Source organism: Struthio camelus, chromosome 3 (assembly GCF_040807025.1).
Source record: "Struthio camelus isolate bStrCam1 chromosome 3, bStrCam1.hap1, whole genome shotgun sequence".
Lineage (NCBI taxonomy): Eukaryota > Metazoa > Chordata > Aves > Struthioniformes > Struthionidae > Struthio > Struthio camelus.
In genome coordinates, this window is record NC_090944.1 from 11,756,648 (window position 1) to 11,775,058 (window position 18,411).

General features: G+C 41.7%; 1 protein-coding gene across 6 annotated transcripts in view; it reads left to right on the plus strand.

Annotated features, from left to right (window-relative positions):
• PKHD1 (PKHD1 ciliary IPT domain containing fibrocystin/polyductin) overlaps window positions 1–18,411 on the plus strand; it is a 280,498-nt gene that overhangs the window by 122,765 nt on the left and 139,322 nt on the right. For 5 of the 6 annotated variants that reach the window (XM_068936956.1, XM_068936955.1, XM_068936957.1 and 2 more), the window contains exons 38-44: window positions 2,437–2,644; window positions 4,056–4,213; window positions 5,862–6,176; window positions 6,813–6,938; window positions 9,841–9,974; window positions 15,780–15,892; window positions 17,342–17,441. In XM_068936956.1, the coding sequence (XP_068793057.1) occupies window positions 2,437–2,644; window positions 4,056–4,213; window positions 5,862–6,176; window positions 6,813–6,938; window positions 9,841–9,974; window positions 15,780–15,892; window positions 17,342–17,441 (1,154 nt within the window). The remainder of the gene's footprint in view (window positions 1–2,436; window positions 2,645–4,055; window positions 4,214–5,861; window positions 6,177–6,812; window positions 6,939–9,840; window positions 9,975–15,779; window positions 15,893–17,341; window positions 17,442–18,411) is intronic. The other variant, XM_009676883.2, reaches the window with a different exon arrangement.

The window sequence follows — 18,411 nt, forward strand, 5'->3', positions numbered from 1 at the left end:
ATTGGATGCAGCCTCTACCTTTAGTGATTTCTGGTATTATTACTTTTCTGTAGTACAGCCGGGGAGGACAGTAACTAGCTGTGGGCTAAGGGTAAATTATGATCTATTGCAAAGGAGTGAAGGAAAAATATACTGAAGGAGGGTGTATAAGGCGCATGCTCTCCCCTGATGGGGTTCAGTGTGTCGGATCTCACTGGACCAATGCGTTCCAAAGCCTGCTAGGGAAAAGGAAGCTTCAAAACTTTGCAAACTTCATTATGCAAAGAAGGGAGGGGGAAATGGCAAAATTTTTCAATGCGAGGGCTTACTGCATGCAGACTTGGTAGTGTGTCCACTGAAGAGGAGGGGATTTGGGAACTGTGGCTGTTGCCTTTGTATTGCCTTCCAGTGTGGGCTAAGGCTACAGATGCTACAGAGCAGCTCCTCTTCACCTTGTTCTTCTGGAAAAGAGGAAAATAGGTCATGACTTAGTTCTGGGCACTTTAAAACCTTCCTGTCCGTTCTCCTGGGTGGCACCACTCTCCATGACTGACGTGTTCACAGATAGCCTCGAATGACCTCTTCTTCTGTTCACTGCTCATGGGAAGCATCGAGATGCTGAGAATGCACAGCACCCTAGGAACTTTTCCATGGAATGCAACCCATAGGACAATGCTGCAGTGTTACTAATGGTGTGTACAACTCCCTCACAGTCCAAGCTAGCTGGATTTCAAGAAGAGCAGTGCATGGCGAGCCATGCGTTCCCACTGCTTGCTGAACCTGTAAACCGTCCCCATCCTCAAGGATGTAACGTGGCCTTCACCTCAACTGAACTTAGAAGTTGAAAATGCATTTTCAGTTCTCTCCGAGGCAGCCAGACTAAGGTCTCCCCAAGAATGTGTTTCAACAGTGCTTGCTGAGATTCAATTTTTCTACAAAAAATCCCCAAAGTTACAATACTTAAAGCTATATATGATGCTATTTCAGCTTTTAGATGAAAAAGGCAGAACTGAACTCCTTTCAAATGAAACATTTACTTTATTAAAAAAAATGATATTGGATTTTTGGTATTTGTCCTTGCATTAATTTTAGAAGGAATATTGATGAGGAAAAAATGAAAAATTTGCACGAGTTTTTTTTTTTAACTGCCTCACAAATGATTTTTTAAAATAATGAGTTGAACAATTTTTAAGATTTTATGAGTGACAAAATATTCTTCATAGCTGAAATTCACTTTTCAACAACAAGAAATCCTTTTATCTGAAAAGAAATGAAGTTTAGCTATTTTTTTGTTAAGTATTATCATACACTTACTCGAGACCTCCAGATTTTGCTCTCCTCTACTCAGCAGCACCTGAGGGAGACTCCTTGAGAAACATCACCCATGGAAGAGGCTTCTTCCATGCAGGTCTACAGAGACCTGTGTACCCAGCTCTGGAAACAAATTGAGATGCCCTTCTAGGCATCTGCAGAATCCTCTTTCCATCATCACATAATCTCTGGCTGACCCAATCAGATGTCCAGTCTGCACCAAACACGTCTGATATCTGGTATCTATCTGACAACTTTGTGCTAGACTGATGAGAGTGTTTCATTTGCTCGCTAAATTCATTTTTGTCCTGAACTGTACTCGTATTCATTTCAGGATTTTTTTTTTCCTGGTCAATTATTTGAAATCAGACCACTTGCACACTGGCCATTTTAGTCTTCTGTTTGATTTTGTAGCCCATTGGTTGTGTCGCATGACCAGGTAGGCCACTTAAGCCAAGATTTTAGGAAATGATCCCTCTTTTTGGGTCTTCCACTTAAGACAGTGTTTAAAGGATCTCCTTTTCCTTGCTGAGCAATCTGTGATCAATCTTGAAAATTTTTGAAACTGGTGATATCTGTCCTTTCCTACAATTATTGAAATATTATTGAAATATTATTGATAGAAAAGGAAATTTTTATGAATGCAAGATACTGGTAGGCCTAGACTTATCCCACCTTGTTTTGGGTACTTGACTGGGGACTCCAATGATTACAAAAGCCTTTTGCTCTCATTGGAGAATGATGGTTCCTGCAGAGTGTGGTCTTCTACACTGGTTGCAGAGGGTGCTTAAGGAGTGGAGAGTGCTTAATTTCTCACATGGAGAAGTCCGTTGGGTGGACTGAAACTGAAGCTCAGCTTCCACAGCCTTTTGGACAAACTTCTTTCCAGCCTGTCTTTTTTGAGATCTTTGGGACAAATGAAGACAAGAGGTATGAAATAAAGATGTTACATGGAAAGCACTTATTTCTAGTCCAGGTAGATGAGCACAGATCCTCTTTTGTAGCATTATTTCCATCTCTCCTATCCAGTATCAGCAAGAAATGAATGAGTGTGGGATAGTGAAGTAGTGTTTTCTAATCATGTAGCTCCTGGTTTTTTTGTTGATTGATGTGCAATTTTTTTATTTTATTGTTATTATTTTTTAGGCGAGATGCCAAAAGTAGCTTTCACACACTTGGAATCATCAGCTCATGTTAATGACACTCGATTAGTGCTACGGGAACCTGTTGACTGGCAACCTGGCGATGAAATCATCGTGGGAGGGACAGGCCTTGGTGATTCACCATGGCAAGAGGAAAGGGCTGTTATTGAATCTGTGAACGACACTGAACTCTACCTTACGTTTCCGCTCAGGTACCCTTTCAGGGCCAAGGGGATTTCCACAGCAGAGAGCTAAATCAGTTGAACCTTTGAGTGAAGGTTAGGATTTGAAATTCCCTGTGGGAAGAAATGACTACATAAATTTCTTTATGCTCAGAGTTATTTAGTGTCTTCATGCTGGTTTCCCTAAATCAGTGGATGTTCAATCCTGAATACCTCTGACTATGTTTAAATCCCATATCCTAACCATGAACTTGCAAATTTTTGAAGCAGAAAACACTAGTGGCCGGTACAGTCCAATGGCTTTAGCATAGGGTTGACTAAAAATTTTTCTGCATGGTTATTTCTTGAGTCTTTTTTGAGTTATTTCTTGAGTCTTTTTTGAGTTATTTCTTGAGGTTATTTCTTGACTGAGCACATTTTTTTCACAAAGTGAAAGTGAAATTTTTTCACAAAGTGTCTGATCTGTGTAAAAAATCTTTCCTTCCATTCTTGATTGATTTTTGGGGGTTGATTAACAAAATACTCAAAGTGAATTACTTCAGTTTGGAAATATCACAGAATGGTTGAGGATGGAAGGGACCTCTGGGGATCATCTAGTCCAGATATGACTTCCCTGCTTCCAGTGAACAACAGTTTGCCTGCTTTATGTTCTCATTATCTCCTGTCCATTAAGATTGTGTCAAACTATTCCTCTTATCACCATAACCAGGAGTCCCATTGTTGCAATATTTGGGAAGTCTGGAGAGAAGGTAAACTAACTAAAATGCTGATGAACAACAATAGTGTCATTTTCAGATAGAAATATTTTTTGCTTGAGGAAGAAAATATTGACATTTTTTCACTGAAATATGTTGTAGGAAGATGAAGAAAATTCAAATATTGAAATATGTTAAAAACATACGTATAAGAGGCTTTGTGGACTGTTGAGGCAAAAAGATGAAAACAAACTGCAGCCAGGGACAAATTTATCTAGCTCACATACACAGACATATTGGGTATGCCACCGTAGAAGGTAAGAAGAGGCCTGGCTCCAGGCCACAGCAGTCTAAAACTCAAAGACAGAAAGCGCACATTATGCCCTAGGTTACCCTGGAACTTGTCTGCATTTGTTAGAAGATTTGTGTAACCTGCTGGGGTCTTCTGAGAACCAGATGTGAATTTTAGTCTCGCTGGGAAAACAGATAAATTCAAGCTTTGTGCTGGAACTGCTCATGCTGAACTAATTGGAAAACTTCTCACCCAGTCTCTTCCCGTCCCCAGCCACCGCAGAAGTTTGAAGCTAACAGAGATGATCAAACCCCCTGCAACTTCCCCACAACATCATGGGTCATTTTGGAAGTAGCTCTGAATGCGGGTGGCTAAGGTCATATCTAAGCTGAGCATTCCTGTCTTTTGTCAGGTACAGATGCTTTTTTGCCTTTTTTTTGGTGTCCTTTCCTAGGTACTCACACAACGTTGGAGAGGACTGGGTGAATGGCCAAGGCCCACCTTTGAGTGCTGTGGTGGCACTGCTCAGCAGAAGAGTCGTAGTTCAAGGAAGCATCACGAAGGCGAGAATGTCCCACCTCAGACAGTGTGCAAAAGCAGGTGTTTCAGGAGGTGAGGAGGTCTTTTCTGACAGAAACATATCGAGAAGGAAAAGAATACAGACGTTATTGCTTCATTAAAATCACATTATGGTATCACCGTATGTTAGAAATTTTTCTTAATAGGATAACTTTGAGACGTAACAGCACCAGGAAAGCGAATTTATCTTTCCAGACATTGTTTGACATTGAAGTATGAAGTCTCAGGAGCTGAACTGAATTTCCTCGTAATATCTCAGATGTATTATTTTCACACGGTTGTTTCAAGCCATCTTGGGACAGACCCTTTAGTTTTGCATGAGCCTAAGGGTGTGGAAAAGAAAGTATCTTCTGAAAACAGTTTTCATTGTACATATTATATTAAATTTTTAATTGTGTTTACTATTTAGTCACTTTAAGAAGAAAGAAAAACAAAACAGCCTGAATGCTTTTTGTACTCTTGAGTGTAAAATATTGAGATGTTGTTTAGTGTTCAGCAATCCCAACTGAAAAAAAAAAATACCACAGGTGATGGCTTCTTGTAGCATTCAGTAACACTGGTGAAACAATAACAGACATCTCAGTCCTCCTTTGCTTTTACCTTTATCCCTCCGCTACGAAGTTTGGTGGAGGGATTCCTGATTTACGCCAGCTGATGAGGAAGTGGAATCAGATGCAGTGACTATAATTTGAGGGGAGTAAGGCTTTCTGGCTACCCAGGTATTATGGTTTCCTTTAAAAACAAAATGCCTTGGGCTTTAAGACTGTGACCCGAGACTTCATTTGATATCCAGCAGCCAGATGCTTATATTACCCATGAATTTATAGTCCATTTTGTGTGGAAGTCATAAATATAGTCTCTGAAATGAGCTAACTGTTTCAGGGTTTTATTTGCATTATAGTATAGGAGAATTTCTCAGAGAAATCACCAGAAGATGAGTGGGTAGTATTTTTGTTGTTAATTTACTTTCTTTAAAAGAAAAATGAATGTTATTGAGACTAACAGCCAACGTTAGAATTTGAAATTCTCTTTGTATGTCCAAAGAACAGGCCAAAGCTGCACATTTGTAGTCTGATTCTCCTTGTGCCAAAATATCCTAATCACGGACCCATGGAAGGGCATTCTTCAGGAACGTCAATTCCTTCCACAGCCCTATGGTTCACTCTCCCTGTCTTCAGATTGTGGGTAGTAATGATTTTTTATCCGTCTGCAGTGGCGGTAGGAAAAGCTAGAGTTTGTAGGTTATTTTCAAAATGCTCTCATTTTAGCTTCATTCAGTAAATCCATGCCCAATCACCTTTTCAAGAACCTCACCCAAGGTAAATCAATGTCAAATCCATCTTATCCATGCATTGGTCTATTTAAAATTGAACACAAGAAACTTTCCGAAGCATGAAACTACCGTGGCTTCCTGCTGGTTTTAATATATGTTGTTCTAAAAAAGTCCAGCTGACTCTTAGGGAAGAAACTGTGAGGGTACTTAGAGGGAGTATCAAATATGCTTGCCTGTGGCTATCTGCGTTTAGGCATGTGTTTATGATCGTTGCTGGAAACTGGAGTACTGGATGAGAGGAACTGGCTCAGTGTGGCAGCTCTTGTGACATGGTCTGGGGGGTCTTTGCATGTACCATGGTCTTTCTGGACAAGTAATACTGACAGCTCTCTCCGGGTTGTATTCCAGGAGGCTCCGGGTGTCTGTACCAGAGAAGCGAGAGGAAGCTGGGGTCTCGAGATCTGGGGGCTGTCGTGGTTGTGGAGGCCTTCCAGGGAGAGGAGAATCACCTCTGGGTGGAGGGAGTCCAATTCCGGCATGTGGGCCAAGCGTTTCAGCAGCACTGCAGCGCCCTGACCATTGCTGGCAACATGCAGATGGCCGGTGAGAGCGCTGCGCTGGGCCCAAATGATCTCACGTGTCCACCTTCTCCTACCCAAAGCTGGAGCCGACCTTCTTGGCAGCCTGCTCAGCTCCAAGTTCAGGGCACCATTGAAAAATTGGGTTGGTAAGAATAAGAAATCCTCACTGGAGTCTGAACCCAAGTGAAACTTTGAAAAAGTGCTTTAACTTTCTTTAGTCCCTTTATATCTCTGGCCAGCTTCTTTCTAAAATAATTTTTCATTTTTATGCCACACCTCTTGAGTTAGTTTGTTACTTCTAGCTCCGGAAATGAAGTACTAAAATATTGTGAGAGGGCCCAGAGCTGGGCTCAAGGCTCAGGGCTATTCGGCAGCATATGCCAAAATTTAATTCTGTCATCTGAAAGTGAAGGAATACATTAACTTGTTCTGACTTTGTCACTGGTAAATGCAAAAATCATCTCTGTGGAAGTGGCAATGAGGACTCTGAGGAGTGGTGGTGATTGGGGAAGGTTAGATGGGCTAGAGCAATGTTTTATGGATACCGGACGGGACTTTTTCCTCTGGCTAACCCACACCTATACCTTCCCTTTTGCCAATGCCCATCCATTGGCAAAGGTCTTCAAAGACGAATAGGAATGGGCAGCTGGAACCAAGCAGTCTCGTAGGAGCAAAATAGACTAACTACACAGCATCAGAGGGTGAGGAGCTAATGTGAAATAGACCCATACTTCAAGATGCAGTTTGCTTTTTGCTCATACTACTCACTGCTTTGCAGACTCTTACGTACGTGGCTGCTCTATTTTGGACTCCTTCAGTCAAGGACTCCGTCTGACTGGGATCTCAAACCTTACAGTGGACAGTAATGTTTTCTGTAACATTTCAGGCCATGGGCTTCTACTGGGTAAGTGAGGCAGGAAAATATTTGTCTACCATGTACAATAAAATATACTGATTGCTGTTTGCATGCAAATGTGTCTGGAAGAAAGAATGGTAGGTGTACCCTGATGGCTTAAATCACATCTTCCACGTTTTTTGGTATTAGTGAATCTACAATAAAGCTCCTTGGCTTCCTCATGCAACACCTAGCAGCTAACTCCATTTACCCTTACACTGTTTGTTTCTTCTGGGCAGTTTTCACTTGATTTAGTTTCCTTTTTTTTCACAGCTTACAGCTAAAAGGAGTGGGTTTTTTGTTTGGTTGGGTTTTTTTAAGGAATTGATTTACCTGTCTTTAGAAGAGCACCAGTAAGTAGTATTTAAGTATCCGGTTCAATGAGGCATTTAAGAACATACTTACCTTTAACTTCAGTCATTTGACATTGAAGATAATGGAGCAAAAGCATATGTTAAAAGTTAAGCAGAGGATTTAGCACTTAAGTAAATTGGAGCTTGGAGCAATAAAGTGTTAAAAAACCAAAATATTTCTTCTAACTAAACATCAGGAGACTGACTTGCAGCATCTTCTGCTGGGATCTCGCATTGCCTGAAACTGAACCACAGGAAGTTCCATCTGAACCTGAGAAAAAATTTCTTTCCTGTGAGGGTGACAGAGCATTGGAGCAGGTTGCCCAGAGAGGTGGTGGAGTCTCCTTCACTGGAGATATTCAAAACCCATCTGGATGTGATCCTGGGCAATATGCTCTAGGTGACCCTGCTTGAGCAGGGAGGTTGGACTAGATGATCTCCAGAGGTCCCTTCCAACCTAAACGATTCTGTGATTCTGTGAATACCTAAAGATATTGCTCGATTTTTGTTCTCCATCAGAGATGGGATGAAAATGACCAATTTTAAAATTAAGGAAAAAAAAAAAGCCTTCAGCGCTGATCCTGCAGTTCGACACACACAGAGAGGGCCTATACTGGGTCCTGTATAGAAGCATAGTAACATGTGATAGATTAAAATTTAAACAGAGGGGACCTATAAAAGGGGAGTGACTGTACACATCTTGCAGATGAAGAGAGATGGTCCAGAGAGATACAACCTCTTGCCCAAGGTGACGCACGGGGCCCCTGTGCCAGTGAGGAAGCAGAACAAGATCTCCATCCTCCCAGGATTCCTTTGCTCACTCATGCTAGGACATGTGTCTGACTTAAAGGATTCTGGGCTGAGCTAAATGTTTCCTCTGAGATTTCAGCCTGCATACACCTTGTCCTCAAAATCTTTTTAATGGCTTCACTGTCAGCAGCTCCAGAGGGTCTGATAGATGATTTTATATATCATTTTGTTACCTGTGAAGGCATATTTATTATAGCTGGCTGTTTGTGGCTCCAGAGTTGGACTCCCTTAGTGATTTCATCTAAAACCCTTATTTTCAGGGGTTTTGCAAGACAGTCATAAAAAGTCGCTCTGGGCTCAAAATTAATTGACACACAAGGTCTCAGCTTGGAAGCCAAGACTTTTTATGCCTCCTCTCAAACCTATATGACAATCGAAAAGACTGCTGTAGGACCCTACTTATGCTCTGATAGTTGCATTGTTTGTGGTAAATACAGTCTGGAAAGGAAATATTTCCTAAATGGATTTTGTTCCAAAAATGGAGAAAACCTGAAAAGATTGCGGGGAAGGCTAAAAATAGTTACTACTCTTCCCAAACCCAAAATATGCACATTTTCACAAGCCTGTTTCCACTTGACTTATATTTGGGGTAGTCATGACTGGGAAAGGGATCTATATCTGGGATAGAACTGGAACCGCTATAGTTGAAGGTAATCATTTATGTTTAATAAGAACAATTAAATAGATTTTGTTTGCAACGGGTGTGGGCCAAAGAGAGATGACCTGCTTTGTGAACTGCACGCAGAATGCCAGAGCGGGGGCCTACACTACGGCCTGTCCCTTGTCAGGGCTTGTCTTGTCTGAAGGACTGGCCAGTTCTTGCTCTTGGGTGGCACCTTTCTTTAGGGTAGAGCTTCAAATGATCTTTTTTCATTTTCTAATTTACTACTATGACTAGATCTGGGCGACCCAGTGACTGTATTGTGATCACTAGGTCAGAGGATGTTTTCCTTTTTCTTCTCGTGCTTCATTGCTCAGGGTGTGTGGGGGAAACACCTTGGTGCCGAGTTTCACCAGGTGTTTTAAAGTCTGTTTGGACCTCTTTTACATATGAGTGGGGCAGTAGATGGAGACACCAGGGTAAGATGTTGAACCCTAGCATTGCCAGAAGCATGCCTATGTGTCCATAGGTAAGCCACTTCCTTACACTGAATCTCTTTTTTCCAGCTGTAAAATGTGCTTTCTACAAATCATCTCCTTTATTCATTTTCTCCATAAACCTGGAGTACAGTGTGTCTGCTGCTATATTTATATGTAAGACCATAAGAGCCTTGTGCATGTTGAATTGCAGAATCATGGTGTCTATTGCCCCTTTGTAGAATATATATTATAGCATTCATTTTCCTGACTGTTTTATTTAATTCTACTCATTTATTTAATTCTACTTAGATTGCAAATTCCTTATGGCAGAGACTGTTTTTTTTTTTTTGCCTTATTTTTTCAATATTGTTCAGATCTTGCTAGTAGCCTTCTGACATTTCTGGAGCGTAATAGTATCTCTCTTTCCATGTTACTCATCACTACATTCAGCTATGGTAGTCTTTGACCATGCCACAGTGGTCTTCTGCCTTGTGTTAAACACAGGTTCCTGAGCCTTTTTCAAACAATGACATATGTAAGGACAGTGAAGCAAACTTGCTTCTCTGGTGGAACAAGCCGGCACAGTGAGCAGGGTAAAACCTGGCAAGTTGGGCAGTTTGCATAATAGAAAGTTTCCAACTTCTTGTTTGTTTGTTTATTTTTTTAAGGAGAGGGGCTGGAAAAGGGAAACAGAGTCAGTAACAATATAGTGATTGGCCTTTCTGGAACAGAGGGTTTATCCAACAGTGAAACACTGTCGCCAGCAGGGATCTACATCAGGGCTCCTGCCAACCACATAGAGGTAAGCAGTTCAGGTGTAAACGTAAGATATCCTTTCTAATGAAAGACATCAGAAAGATATGGACCTTCATTTCCCTTGGAGCTTATATGCACAACATTTGCTTCTTGGCTGAGCTATCAAAAACTGTTTTTGATGGCATATTAAAACAATCACGCGTTACAAAATAAATAATATTTATAGGCAAATTCATTGTTACTGGAAATTGTACTTTACTGGAGTGACGTGAAATATTTGCTGTGAGATCCTTGATCCTGGGACACTTTTTAAAAGTGTTTTTTTTTTTTTTTTAATACTCATGGACTCTTACAAAAATTTGGAAAAAGGTTTAAGTTTGACTTTTCTAGATTATTTTCTTCTTCTATCATTATAATATTTAAAAAAAAATCACAATTTCTAATGGCCTGATGATAAATACAGGAAGATTCGGCAATATCAAATGCATCTCTCTCTGAATTTGAAATGACAACTGATGATAAACAGTTGGAAGATGATAAACACGGGAAGATTCGCAATATCAAATGCACCTCTGTCTGAATTTGAAATGACGAGTTATGCACAGTCCAAGATTTGCATTCCAGGTCAGAAAAAGAATAATTCTTTCCCTGTCCAATGAAAACATCTTTGATTTTTCAAAGAAAGCAAGCTTCTCTATTCTAAACAGTGATAAAATATCGAAATCTTAAAAAGCTTGCAAAGTAACAACCCTCCCATCAAAAAGTTAAGCTCAGTGAAAAATCTTTTCATTCACTAATTCTGTGATGCTTTCTTTCAGTTCATATATTTTCTCTCTTCTTTTAGTCAAGTCACTTACATTTCAGAATAAAGAGTCACTTTTAAATGTTTTATTGGAAAAAATATCATTTTCAGCTATTTCAAACCATATTTCCTTCCTAACTTTTTCAAGTCCGGAAATTCATTGAAACTGACCTTTCTTACTACACTTTCAGTTGTGACAAATACACATTTTCATCAACAAAATAATAAAAAAAAAACCTAACATGTTCTATTGCTAACGCACAGAAACCAAACGAATTACTAAGTGTATGTGAAGACCTAATCACCCCCTGGGCTTTTCTATTCCATGAGGAAAGAATTGCACCTGAATTTGAAGGTGAAAAAGAGACCTACACATTTCCTATGTTATTCTGAAGACAGCAATGCTTAGGAAGAAGGAGAGGACTTTTCTGTAATTCCCCGAAGGGCCTATTTATCATTTTTAAGACCATCAAATATGGCTAAGAAATACAACAACTAGGCAGAGTCACATGAATTTCAGCTCCACTGAACACAAAGTTTTGCAGTGTCATACACTGACTTACCCTGGAGCTGTCTAGTAAATTGCCCGTGGCTCGGCTTTTTAAAAGGGTTGTTGCAATTATTTGTGTGGGTACGTGTGAACTGACTGCGGTTGATTTTCAGCACATTTGTTTAGCTCTCACAGTTCATGTGTCATCGTAGATATGCCCAAAGCTGCATCTGTGGCAATGTACCTGAACATTGGGGTTAAGTCTGCTCTCCAAAGATGCGTTACTCAAGGCAGAGTAGCAGATGGTCCTTGAAGGGTTGCTAATAAACCTCATTGTCAGCAGCCTCTCACAGTGGGCTACCTGAGGCACTGCAGCAGCAGGAGAGTTGGCTGTAAGAGAATCACAGAATCACAGAATGGTGAAGCAACAGGTTGGAAGGGACCTCTGGAGATCATCTAGTCCAACCTCCCTGCTCAAGCAGGGTCACCTAGAGCATATTGTCCAGGATCACATCCAGACGGGTTTTGAATATCTCCAGGGAAGGAGACTCCACCACCTCTCTGGGCAACCTGGTCCAGTGCTCTGTCACCCTCACAGTCAAGAAGTTTTTTCTCAGGTTCAGATGGAACTTCCTGTGGTTCAGTTTGTGCCCATTGCCTCTCGTCCTGTTGCTGGGCACCACGGAGAAGAGGCTGGCCCCATCCTCTTGACACTCCCCCTTCAGATACTTGTACACATTGATGAGATCACCTCTCAGTCTTCTCTTCTCCAGGCTGGACAGGCCCAGCTCTTGCAGTCTTTCTTCATAGGAGAGATGCTCCAGTCCCCTGATAGTCTTTGTAGCTCTCCGCTGGACTCTCTCCAGTAGTGCCATGTCTCTCTTGTACTGCGCAGCCCAGAACTGGACATAGGTGAGGCCTCCCCAGGGCTGAGTAGAGGGGCAGGATCACCTCCCTCGACCTGCTGGCAACGCTCTGCCTAATGCACCCCAGGAGACCATGGGCCTTCTTGGCCACAAGGGCACACTGCTGGCTCATGCTTAACTTGCCCACCAGGACTCCCAGGTCCTTCTCTGCAGAGCTACTTTCCAGCAGGTCAACCTCTAGCCTGTACTGCTGCGTGGGGTTATTCCTGCCTAGGTGCAGGACCTTGCACTTGCCTTTGTTGAACTTCAGGAGGTTCCTCTTCACCCAGCTCTCCAGCCTGTCCAGGTCTGAATACTCTGCTCTGAATGGCAGCACAGTCTTCTGGTGTGTCAGCCACTCCCCCCAGTTTAATATCAGCAGCAGCCTTGCTGAGGGTGCACTCTCTCCCTCCATCCAGGTCACTGATGAATACATTGAACAAGACTGGACCCAGGACTGACGCCTGGGGGACACCACTAGCTACAGGCCTCCAACTAGACTCTGCACCACTGACCACAGCCCTCTGAGCTCTGCCAGACAGCCAGTTCTCAATCCACCTCACTGTCCACTCATCCAACCCACACTTCCTGAGCTTACCTAGGAGGATGTGATGGGAGACAGTGTCAAAAGCCTTGCTGAAGTCCAGGGAGACAACATCCACTGCTCTCCCCTCCTCTACCCAGCCAGTCATTCCATCATAGAAGGCTATCAGATTGGTCAAGCATGATTTCCCTTTGGTGTATCCATGCTGACTACTCCTGATCACCTGCTTGTCCTCCAGATGCTTAGTGATGACCTCCAGGAGGAGCTGTTCCATCACCTTTCCAGGGATGGAAGTGAGGCTGACAGGCCTGTAGTTCCCTGGCTCCTCCTTCTTGCCCTTTTGGAAGACTGGCGTGACACTGGCTTTCTTCCAGTCCTCAGGCACCTCTCCTGATCTCCAGGACCTTTCCAAGATGATGGAGAGTGGCCTAGCAATAACATCCGCCAGCTCCCTCAGCACTTGTGGATGTAGCCCATCGGGGCCCATGGATTTATGGATGTCAAGTTTGGACAAAAGATCTCTAACCCTGGTTGTCACTTCTGTCACTTGGTGTCATAAGACAATTTCATCAGAAATATGGTTTCTTCCCTTTCAAATGGGAACAATCAGCATGAGGAATTGAAGATGTCACTCTTTGACACTGGCGGTTTTGTCACTGAAGAGCATGCCCTGGGTCTCTGCTTCTACTTTTATCTTCCGGCAAAAAAAGCCATAGTTTTCCATCTTCTCCTCTTGGTTCTCTTGAACCCCAAGGGCAATGGACTTTTTGCAATAAATTCTTATTCAAAAAGATCCAATGCCCTTAAATCCCGGTGCCAGCATGCAACACTCATCATTCATAATGACATATGAACTGGGCTTATGAAATCCAGCTGGCAGCCTCACCATCCTGCTGTGGGTCTGAGGACTGGGGAACAGCTAAATAGAGTGAACAAGGTGGAGACTGACCCATGTTTCCATGTCAGAGGAGTAACTGATGGTTATGCTGTTGGTAAGTGAATCCTTTTTGCTTTCCCAGTGTCACTTAGCCCATCCACTCCCCACAGCACTGACGAGGGGAGGATGCATCTGTTTAGCATCCATTTTTTTCTCACCATTTAATTCCCATCACGATCTTTTCTAAAATCTTTTTCAAAGTGAGTGCACGTTAAGTTTGGCCCACTGGGGAAATTCCTTGCATCCTTGTAGGTTCTGAAACTAGGGTACGCTCTGCACGGTGGGGAGAAAGAGAGCTTTAATGTCATCTTAAGGGTCAGCACTTTGAGCCTTGGTCATCTAAAGGAATTCATGAAATATTTACATTAGCCCTGTTGTACAGTTAAGAGACACTTAAAACGTCAGCCACTTTATTATACTGACTTGCAATGCATACCTCCAGGTATTTGGCATGCTCAGGGAGGTAATTTCTCTCTGGAACTTTGGTTGCACGGACATTCGTAATGTACTGACTTCCACAAAGAATTGATTTCCACACAAAATTCCCTGCTTGCCTAAAACCCCTGCCCTCCAGGCACTAGCTGGCTGAATAAATATGCAGTTTTTCCTTATGAATCATCTGTAGAATGCACAATTGGAGTACCAAGTACAAGATCTTGGAAATAATGTGACTGGACTACAGAAGTATTTTGTTAAAGGAAAAGGCTCTGTGGCTGCACTTTTGAAAAAAAGGCAGCAGCTTTACCAGGGGATAGAGCGAGCTGTGCTTTGGTTATTGATATCTCTTTGTTGCTTGACAGATGTCAGAGATCATGACTGCAGGGAACTCGCTTGGATGGATCAGGAGAAAATAATTGGAATATGGAGGCTTTCACCTCCAGGTCACAAAGTTTCACTTTGATTTGGGTCATCAGGGACCAAAAAGCCATTACTGTTTTAACACTGTCCGGTGACCTATGAAATGGTAGTTGGTGGGTGTCAGTCCTGATCTTGGCGAACAAGCTCTCCTTACAGTTGCAAGAAAGCTCATCTTAGGCTTTCCTTAGAGAACTGAGTATCTCCAGAGAGCAATCCATCTTATCTAAGGGTGGATCTGCCCTCTGGATATACCTATACCTTACCTTGTCCTGCAAAGGAAGCCTAGGTTTACCAGCCTGGACTTTAGCATCAAATTTTTAAGCTTCTAAGATAGGCAAGAGGGATCATGCCAAGACGTGTTCATGAAAGCATCCCTGTGATGGACATCATCCAAAAACAATTGGCCACTGTCCAAATGGTGCATGTAAGAGCTATTTTTCGCTCTAGAGTAGAAAAGCTCCTTTACCGCTGTTTATCCCCCTGCACAACTCGCTTGCTACTGACTCTGTAAGCATTAAACTCCTAATTTCAAGGCCAGGGAGAACTTACGAGCGATTCTGTTTCACAGCTTGCAAATACGTAGAAATACAAAGAATACAAAAAGTTCAACTCAGTAATTTCTGCATCATGAGATATTAAGCGATGGTAACCTAGAGCACATCTTCCCATAATTAATCACTTGTCCTGTTAAAATAACACAAAACCAGTAACTTATCACAGATCTGAATGAATTTCATTTTCACTTCTAGCTGCTGACATATCCGGAAGATGTGACTGTCTACTTTATCTTAACTTTTAGGGGTCTCATATTTTTGGTGCTGATGTTCTTTCCGTTTTGCTATATTTATTTAGGGAGACATAGAAAAAGATTGAAATTTTTAGATTGAAATTCAAATTAAATTTTCAGATTGAAAAATAGATCAATAAACTGAGTGGTTATGATTTACCTCTCTTTCATGGCATCACTTTCCTAGTTAGAAAAGATTTTACAGTGGGCAAGAAATTTTCCACTTTCTCTTTTTTTTCTTACTTGCTTCTTGTGTTATAGAAATCCCTTTCTGCTGTAACATGTTTCTATTGTTTGGCCAACCCTTATTGCCTGGCTTAAGAGTGAGGTTTTATGAGAGTGGCCCAAGGACAAGGTGAGAACAGGGTGTCATTTTGGACACAGAAAAAAAGGAATCAGCTGTTGCCATCCAGCCATGGACTAGGGTCCACAGCCAGGGTTTTATTGTGTACGTTTTCTTCCTAAATTTGTTTAATTTCCAGAAATCTAGGGTATTTTTTCTAACAATTGCATAATGTTTCTCTGCAGGGTAACACGGTGTGTGCTGCTGGGTATGGGTATCTGTTTCATCTCTTGCCTGAGGGACCATCCCAGATACCTCTTCTCTCCTTCAGTGGGAACTTAGCCCATTCCTGCACAAGGTACTTGGGGATTTTTGGTTAAAGAGATTTCCCTTCCGTCATGGCAATGACAGATATAATGGCAGTGGAAAAGGCTTTGCCCTTCCTCTCTCTCTCTCTCTGTCTTCCCCTCCCCCCCCCCACCACCACCACTTTTGCTCTCTTTTAGATGCTTTCCCTCTTGTTAAGCAGAATTATATATGCTTTCATTATATGCTCTAGAGGACCCTGCTTGAGCAGGGAGGTTGGACTAGATGATCTCCAGAGGTCCCTTCCAACCTCAACCATCCTGTGATTCTGTGATTCTGTAACAGAATCAGTGTTTGACAGTGATGTGCTTGGGACTGTTTTTCATGGCTTACTTGTAAATCATTTTCTTAGTGGTTTTGATTCAGCCCATTTTTCTTCATTCACAAGCCCAGTTTGTTACCTTGCATCATTGCCTTGTGCTGTTAACAGCAGCCATAGTTTATCCCCTTATTTAATTATAGGGTAAAATGATCTTGATATAGGTTAAGGTGCAACATTAGCACATTTTCTTGTTAACTCTTTAACACCTAAGCACTTAAGCATGTGCTCTTGTGTTGAATTTAGAGCTCATTCTTAGGTATACTAGGAGTTCTGAGCAGAAGAGGGTAGCAAGCAAGAGAACATATGCAAGATTTCTTTCTTAGGCCCCTCTGTTAGCATCTATTACAGATTACCATTAGAAACATGATACGAAGACCTGGAATAGCATTTCTTATCTCCTGATGCTTCTATAATAGCAGCACGATTGCTCAAATTTTAGAGTTCAGTTGATAGCACTTTGCAGACTAACAGGATAAAGGGCGCTATATGCGTATCAGATATTTCATATAACTGTTGTTCTTGTAGTATCCAAGAGTAGCTATTCACTAGAGCTTTTGCGAATGCTTCCCTAAAACAGGATCACAGCAAAAAGTAACACTATTTTAAAAGTCAGTGGATGAAGTCACTAGAATTATGAGAAAATCTGGATTACCATCTGGATTTAAAATCTCTGAGAAGGTCAGACCAAATACTGCATCCAGGAACATGTACATCTGGAGTACAAACTGGGTGAATCCGAGAACTAGAACAGACTCACCCATCCAGACTCACCTACCGTTTAGCTAAAGCCAACGTTGGTTAAAGGGTCATGGAGGTGCTGGGTATGTTTTGCAGCAAGTACTTGTCTGTGGCACCACATGGTGGGTGTTAGCCCTGGCATGACTAATTCTGAAAATGCTTGAGAAGGTTTTTTTTTTAAAAGAGCTCTTAGGTATTATTAGATGCCTAAAATAAACACTTCTATCCCCAAGCCTTTAATTTTTGAGTAAACAGTAAAGTATCATGCAGGGAGCTGTTGCAGATTTAAGACTTTAGAGAGCGAAAGGATGAGCAGGAAAATTTAGCCGCAAATACGTGCACTGCTATGAAACAGCCTTCTTTGCTTTCTCCCCTGAACAGGTGCGGTTTGCTAGTTTACCCAAAATATTTGCCAGTGAGCCCGGACAGCCCCGTGCAGTTCCATGGCTTCACAGCGTGGAGCAATCAAGGTGGAGCTCAGGTATGTTTGTTCTCACTGTTCCTTATGGTGCTCAGGAAATACCATTTGATCTTTAAGAGCATATCGTCTCTATAGTGTCTCCATCTTTTGAGGCAGCAGAGATGCCACAGTTACTATAAAAACTCCTGTACCAGTATGTCCATGACCCTCAGCTGGAGGTTCCTGCTTTACTGATAAAGGTAGAAAAACATTTGTTCATGCGAGCTTACCTTAGTGCTTCCGTGCAGAATCAGTCTTGCTTTCATAAATAACTGAAATGACCTCTGCAATCGTCTAGTGTATGGCTACCAATATAATACAGACAAAGAAGTCCTCCCAGTGGATCTGAGCTGTTTGTAAAGATTCCAGCTGGTGGAGAACTTATTTTCACTGGGTTAATAGTTTCCATGGGAATTTTTCCCCTTGTTAAAAATGTGCCATTTTAAATTTGAATTTGGCTAGCTTCACTTTCCAGCTTATTGTAGCTCACTCTGCCTCTAACTGCTAAAAAGGCCTTTATTAACTGATAATCTCTTCCCATATACATACTTACAGGATGCAATCAAGTCTCCTCTTACCCCTCTAGCTGATGAGCTAAAAAGATTGTGTGTGCTTCTCTGTAAAATGTATTTTTTAGTCTCTGACCCTTCTGATGGCTCTTCCTTTGAAGGTATCCAATTTTTCAGAAAGTTAGATGGCATGTTCTCCTTCTGGAAAAGCTTATTTGTATGAAAAGAAATTAAACTAAAGGACATTTGGTATTTTTGTTGACTTTTCTCCGCCTGACTTGTAATTTTATTATGTGTTTCTGGCCCAACATATGTTAGTAACCAAGTTTATTCAGCTTTCTCTCAATGGGCTACCACTAGGAAGAGTATTCTTGCATTTAGGTGACTGCAAATAGTATTCCTGATTATGTTCAAAGCATCTTTCTTCCATAAACTTTTACTTCTTGTACTTTACTGTTCTTTCCAAAAGTAAAACTCACAAT